Raw genomic sequence first — 6,929 nt, forward strand, 5'->3', positions numbered from 1 at the left:
TCTTTGTCAATATGACTGACGACCACACTTATGCAGTGCTGAGGTAATGTTAATTCATAATTGAATACCTCCTGCAGTTGATGCAAACAGGTAANTTTCAGACGAGAAATAACCACATGAAGACCCTATGGTGAAGACACGTTACGCTCGTGTTGTGTTCAAGGAACCTGTCCTTGGCCAGGAAAAACAGGCACTCGCTTGTTTAATTATTTTGCGATCTAGATTTCTTCTTCTTTTTTGAAGTGAGAAGTTGTCCGTCAGTCGGACGGACTAACTGACAGATGAACGGACGGATTGACGTACCCCCCCCGAAAAACGAAAACTCTTCGGTTCTCCACGAATTACACAAGTCACCCAAAGCAGCGTTAAAAAAGCGGGAGGCGCCGAAAAGCGACTAATTTGCATCACTGACAGTGGTCTAGCTGGTTACCATTAGCTGGTCGGGATGGCTGCTAAAAGCTGGTGGTCACAGTGGTCTAGCTGGTCAAGATAGCTGGTTTGGTCACAGTGGTCTAGCTGGTTACCATTAGCAGGTCGGGATGGCTGGTAAAAGCTGGTGGTCACAGTGGTCTAGCTGGTCAGGATAACTGGTTTGGTCACAGTGGTCTAGCTGGTCACCATTAGCTGGTCGGGATGGCTGGTAAAAGCTGGTGGTCACAGTGTTCTAGCTGGTCACCATTTGCTGGTCAGACTGGTATGATCTTGAGTAGAACTTTAACTGGGATTACTTGATGGTTAAGCTGGTCATATATGATGATGAAACACTCTCACCCAGTGAGTACCCAGTAGCTCAATGAACATCTATCATTTCAGATCAGAGCACCTACCTTACCAGAAAGGTACCAGAATGTATAGAATGTATTGTCTGTAAATAAATACTCATACATCAAATGATTAGAAGCAGGTAAATAATTTATAACACACAATGAACATTAACACACATTTGAAAACACCCATTACTTAATCATTTTAAGCAATTTCCTTCAACTGTTTCTTTCCACTTTTCACAAGGTCCTGTATTTTTTGTGAAATGTAGTAACCGGCCAATCTCGGTCTTCTCCACGTTTTGTGAATTCAGCCATCCTCTGAAGCACTCTTGAAAAGAGAAAGGAAAAACAGATTAACTTTTAGCTTTGTGTTATGATTACTGAAATATGTGCACTGTGAGATTAGAAAGAAAGATTTATCAAATTTAGTTTTGAACATTCACTGTGATTGGGTCTATTATCCACGCAATACACCGTATTATTTTTTTCTTCTTAATTTTCATTATTTAATAACATATTCTGTTCTTGTAAATATCATATTCTATTATATTACATGTATATAAACTTTTTGCACTACTTTTTATTTTGTATTTTTGTATTTTATTATATATGTTGCATTGTTGGAGGAGCTCAGGTCAGAAGAATTTCATTGACATTTCTACACTGTAGCTGCTGAGCATGATATGAGAATAAAACCTTTGAATCTTGAATCATACATGCCAAGATCTTACAGAGCATGCATTGATGCAATAATATTCATGTATTTATAAAACAAAACACGAGTCCTGTGTGCATTCATTAATATTGAGTTTGACCTGACTCCATACAGAGAACATGGAAAGGTCATCTCTTTTTGACCCACTGTGGATACTCTGTCGGAAAAGACAGCGCGTAGCTAAATTAGCTTGTTAGCTAGCTATACTGGAGAGGTATTTTAATGGCAATAAAACTGAAGAAAATAAAAAATTTTATTTAAGAGTTTTATTTGACACAAATCCTATTCTAACAAATAAAGCCAGTTTTGCTTGTGTTTGTTTTTCAAGTGTTTCAAAATGTTGTGCATGGACATAGACATGATTATAATCCTTTTGGTTTTACTACTCAATGCCGGTGCATCTATAACAGCAGTCGCAGTAACATTATTTTCTTCTCATAGGATTGGTTGATGAAGTATGGCTACCTCCCACCCTCAGACCCCTCCACTGGGCAGCTGCAGGCCTGGACAGCTGTCACTAACGCTGTGAGGGCCATGCAGAGGTTTGCAGGCCTCAAAGACACTGGAGTTGTAGGTGAGGTTAACACGGTGGAAGGCTAAATGCTTTGCTTTAAAGGTCTCATATTATACTATTTTTAGGCATATATTATAGGTCTCAGATATATAAAAATATATAAAAAACATGTCTATGAAGTGTTTTGCTCAAAATACCAAACAGATCACCCATTGTACCCCTCTATTTCAGCCCTGTTACTAAAGTGCTGATTCTGGGTCCGTATAGCTTTGAGACGGTTGGGAGCTCATGCAGGAGAATTCTACCCAGATACTCAGCTAAATGCTGCCGTTATTAAACGCCATATTATGTCCATATTATGTCCATATTATGCTCTAAACCACATTACCAAAGCATTATTTCTGAAACAGTTTGGAGCTCAAATGCTTTTTCTTGCGAGTTTACCACAAAGTGAGTTTTATTTCCTTCTTCTTTACACATACTCTCTCCAGTACAGGTTAGCTCTGAGTGTTAGCGATGCTTGTTAATGTAAACAACAACAGTTTACATTAGCAAGCTTCGCTAATGTGTTTCTGATAGAGACGTTTCTGATAGGGCCGTGGGTGTAAAGCCAGTCCACATTTCAGATATCACGTCATATCTGACGAAAATCTGGATCAGCTCCGTTGTTCCCCTGTTTTTAGAGATTTAAGTACGGAGGAAAAGAGAGAGGGTTTTATTTTCGACACTTTGTGAGTCTCATGACACACCGGGGACACATATTTAGGTATTAAAGACATCGAAAAGTGCATTTTGCATGATAGGAGACCTTTAAGATGCAACACGCTGACGGTCAGCCTCGTCCTTCCTGAATCTGGTCTTCTGTATGTGAATCATACTGTCTCCTCTGGTTCTTCTGTGATTTGGTGTGTCCAGATGAGGAGACAAATGCGTTGATGAGGAGTCCACGCTGCTCCCTGCCTGACCAGGAGGACCAAGACAAACCAGCGGCCAACCAAGAGAGAGGCAACATGAGGAGAAGGAGGAAAAGGGCCCTCTCCATGTGGACACGCAGGAGCATTAACTGGAGGTTGGTTCAAATGAAGTTATCTTAAATCATACTTATGATCTGCAAACTGGAACAAACATGTGTATTTTATAGTTATTCAAAGTCAAGTCTGCGTGTCTTTCCCTCTGTCTCTCTCTTACACACAAACACACTTTGTGCAGGTTGCGTTCATACCCCTCCTCCTCACATCTGTCCCGGGAGACCATTCGCTCCCTGGTGTTCTATGCTCTGAGAGTGTGGGCAGAGCCAACTCCCCTGGAGTTCCATGAGGTGGGTATTTATACCTGCTGCTGAATTCCTGACGGGTGTGAGTTTCCTACAGAGTGAGCCATGTGAGGACATTGATCACCATCATGTCCCTTCTGTTGCCCTCTGTGTTCAGGTGGGCAGCCCACAGGCAGCAAACCTACAGGTAGACTTCCTCCATGGTTACCACGGAGATGGCTATCCCTTTGACGGGGCAGGAGGTGCAGTCGGCCATGCTTTCTTCCCATCAGACGCTGCCCGGGCCGGAGGAGTCCATCTAGATGCAGAGGAGGAGTGGGCCTTTAGACAGCCAGGTTAACAATATATATTTCTGCACAATTACAACATGTTTATTCCTGCTTTTCTGCAGAAAGACAAAGACGACGTGTCACAGCTTTACATTTCTTTGTGTCTCAATGATTTTTCTTTTGTCTTTCAACTCGCAAGCTATTTCTATTGATCGCCATTTTATCTATAAAATCAAAGAATGTGTCTGTTTGTGTCCATGTGGTGGCTTACTACCCGAGCTCTTTGAGAGAGGGACCATTTGATTAACAGAAACCAAATGTAACATTATACGATTAATTGACAAGTTCCGAAAAACTTCTGTGAATATTTATATCAATATTAATTGTGTTAAACGCTTTCATAAATCTGCTTATAAAGATGTGGTCCTTTTTGTAGTGAACCCCATGCACTGTAGCTACCTGCTAAATGATCCATTTTGTACAAAGCATTATTTATGCATTGCTATTAAATGTGATGATGGTCATGGTCCAGTGGGGAATAATCACTTCCAATTATTATTATTATCATTCTTTCACTTGCACAGCATGATTTATGATGTAATTAGCCATTTTCCATGTGTGGGGTACAATTATGCTAGCCAATAGAAACAAAGCTGCCTCAAACTTTACATTTGGTCTCTGTTTAGCAAGAAGATCCAAAGAAATGCAACACTGTCAACGTGTGGTTGATTCTGTCCAACTGCTCCATCTTGTGGTGTGTAATGAGCATTGCAACCTTGAGTATCTGATTTCTGGGGTTTAGGCCATAATAGTCATTACACCTGACACAATCGCTCCAAATCAAAAGTGAAAGACATTAGGACCATAATCCCCCCACAGCTTCTCATTAGCTCATGGTTTTCCTCTCTTCCTCTCTCTCCCTCCCCCCCAGCCTCTGAGGGTACCGACCTGTTCACAGTGCTGGTCCATGAGTTTGGCCATGCTCTGGGCCTTGCTCACTCCTCGTCTCGCAACTCAGTGATGAGGCCGTACTACCAGGGGCCTGCCGGAGACCCTCTCCACTACCGCCTGGGAGCTCAAGATCTGGAGCACATCACTCAGCTCTATGGTAAGGCAAAGTAGACCTTTCTCACACCAGATTGTCTACAATGAGAATAAAGGGTGCAAATGCATGGTTGGCACATGAGGATGCATATAATATATCAAGAACCACATATAGTCTAGCATCACAACACCACCATAGAAAGAAGACATAATGAATTCATTATTAGGACTTAACATATTCAGATAGTCAAAATGGCCACATAGCGCGCATGGCTAAATGAGGACAACGTGGAACCAGTTGTTTGTTATCGAGGAAGTACAGACGGTTTGATCCTCCACAATATGCTGAAAAGTGAAAGCCATGTATTGTTAAGACTTAAGTTTCCAAAGAAAGACATTCACTGTGAGAAAATGTGTGACTGCGATGTTTTTCTAAAGTCATTATGCTTCTCCGGTCCAATCAGCAGCTGTTGAGCATAACGTTGTGAGCATTTTTATGCTACATCATTATTATATATATAGTATCTGATTAGATTTGATCTTCTGATTTAGGGAAAAGGAACCAGCTGCTGGCCACTGATGCTCCACGCCTCGCCCCAGACCCTCAGCTTCGCCACAGAGGTCACCACCATCATCACAAATATGGGTAGATATTAAAAACATCAACCATAGCATATTACTAGACCAGCTGAAAAACTGGTTAGTTCTTCTTTACTGATTTGAGGACTACTCTGTTTCTATATTACAAATCTTAGCTGTCAAATATGACATGTGAAGTTCTTCAAGGCTCCACCCTGGGTCCCCTTCTCTCCACAGGCCCAGAAAATGGATAACAACAAAATAAGTTACCATAACTATGCAGGTGACAAGTAAAATGTCCACGACTATATCCCAAGGGGACTATGATTCCAATACAAGCACTGAGTGAGTGCATTGAAAAAAGCAATGATTGGACATCATAACTTTCTTTAATTAAATAAAGATAAACTGAGGTATTTTTCAACTAACGTCAAACGATGAAAAGTCTGAACTCAGCTCGGTCGTCAATGTTTAATCCACAGAAGAACTCTGAGGTCTTTGCCCTGGCTTCCTGTCTGTCAAAGAAGTGACTTTGTAATACTGCTGCTTCATAATGCATTGAATGGTGTATTGCTAATTCTCTTCCCAGTCACAGTAGATGCACTTTGAATAAGAAAAAATGAGCACAACATAAGGTTCTAATAATTGTGAAGTACTGACTGAAGGTGTCCCCCTCAGCCCCTTCATAGACCGCTGTAACACCAGCTTTGATGCAGTGGCAAGGATCCGAGGAGAGACTTTCTTCTTCAAAGGTTTGAGTGCATAAATGGAAAAAAGACATTCATTTTGTGAAGTCTGTCTGGCACTGACACCTTGCATCACTGGTCCTTATTCTCCCTCCAGGTCTGACTATGTGGCGAGTCAATGGTGGGGGCTTGGTATCGAGTCAAGGGGCCTCAGTCAGGAGGCTGTGGAGGGCTCTACCTCCTGACCTGCCTCAGCTGCATGCTGTGCTGGAGAGACCCTCAGATCATGCCATCATCTTTATCAGTGGTATAATAATGTTAATACATGATATTAATTATACTTTATTCAACTTATACAGGATTATTCTTCTTACTTATGAAAAGCATGAATGAACAAATGGATCAGTTACAAAGTTGATTAATAAAAGATAAAAATCTCCAACTGTGTCTTGTTGCAGGTTCTCAGTTCTGGCTGTTCAGAGATCTGTCGCTCCAGGAGGGCTTCCCTCAGCCCCTCTCCTCCCTCAGGATGGGGCTGAGCTTGGATGGAGCAGACAGAGTGGAGGAAGCAGCAGCAGAGAGGTGGGGTCTTGTCTGGGAGCCAGAGGAGGGTCCTGTGTGGGGGAACATGGCAAACGCTGAGGAAGAGAAGCAAGAAGACGACTGGACTCAGCTCCTCAGAGAGGGAGTGAGTGGCATCACCACAGACAGCGAGGGTGAGGGCGCCGATCATCTCTGAGGTTGTGTGTGTACAGATGTGCCTGCCCTTTTCCACCTGCCAGTAACAGTGACATAATGGTCAGGTTCAAGTAATGTGGTCACAGGTAATAACACACCTAATAACCTGAACTGCCCAGGAGCCTTACATCAATCACACATATATCTTTATATGTACATGTGTAGGGTTCGTGGCTATGACATCACTTCTGGGGGGCGAAGCACACCGTATTCTCAGCATTCTGAGGTGGATCATATTAAAAAGGCCTTATGGGTATTTAGATTGTTGAGCTTCTATTGGCTAGCGCTCCAGCAAACATTGTATGCTAAAGGCTAAGGGGCGGGACATCTCTAAGCGGTTGACC

General features: G+C 42.2%; 1 protein-coding gene across 1 annotated transcript in view; it reads left to right on the forward strand.

Annotated features, from left to right (window-relative positions):
- The window catches only part of mmp17b (matrix metallopeptidase 17b), a 20,401-nt gene extending 13,815 nt beyond the window's left edge, over positions 1 to 6,586 (forward strand). Inside the window, exons 3-11 of the mRNA XM_010778161.1 lie at positions 1,924 to 2,056; positions 2,912 to 3,065; positions 3,206 to 3,314; positions 3,427 to 3,604; positions 4,470 to 4,646; positions 5,135 to 5,228; positions 5,840 to 5,913; positions 6,005 to 6,154; positions 6,306 to 6,586. Of these exons, the coding sequence (XP_010776463.1) occupies positions 1,924 to 2,056; positions 2,912 to 3,065; positions 3,206 to 3,314; positions 3,427 to 3,604; positions 4,470 to 4,646; positions 5,135 to 5,228; positions 5,840 to 5,913; positions 6,005 to 6,154; positions 6,306 to 6,586 (1,350 nt within the window). The remainder of the gene's footprint in view (positions 1 to 1,923; positions 2,057 to 2,911; positions 3,066 to 3,205; positions 3,315 to 3,426; positions 3,605 to 4,469; positions 4,647 to 5,134; positions 5,229 to 5,839; positions 5,914 to 6,004; positions 6,155 to 6,305) is intronic.
- Positions 6,587 to 6,929: the final 343 nt, after the last annotated feature.

Source organism: Notothenia coriiceps, unplaced genomic scaffold (assembly GCF_000735185.1).
Source record: "Notothenia coriiceps isolate Sejong01 unplaced genomic scaffold, NC01 NC01_scaffold00018999, whole genome shotgun sequence".
NCBI classification, from domain to species: domain Eukaryota; kingdom Metazoa; phylum Chordata; class Actinopteri; order Perciformes; family Nototheniidae; genus Notothenia; species Notothenia coriiceps.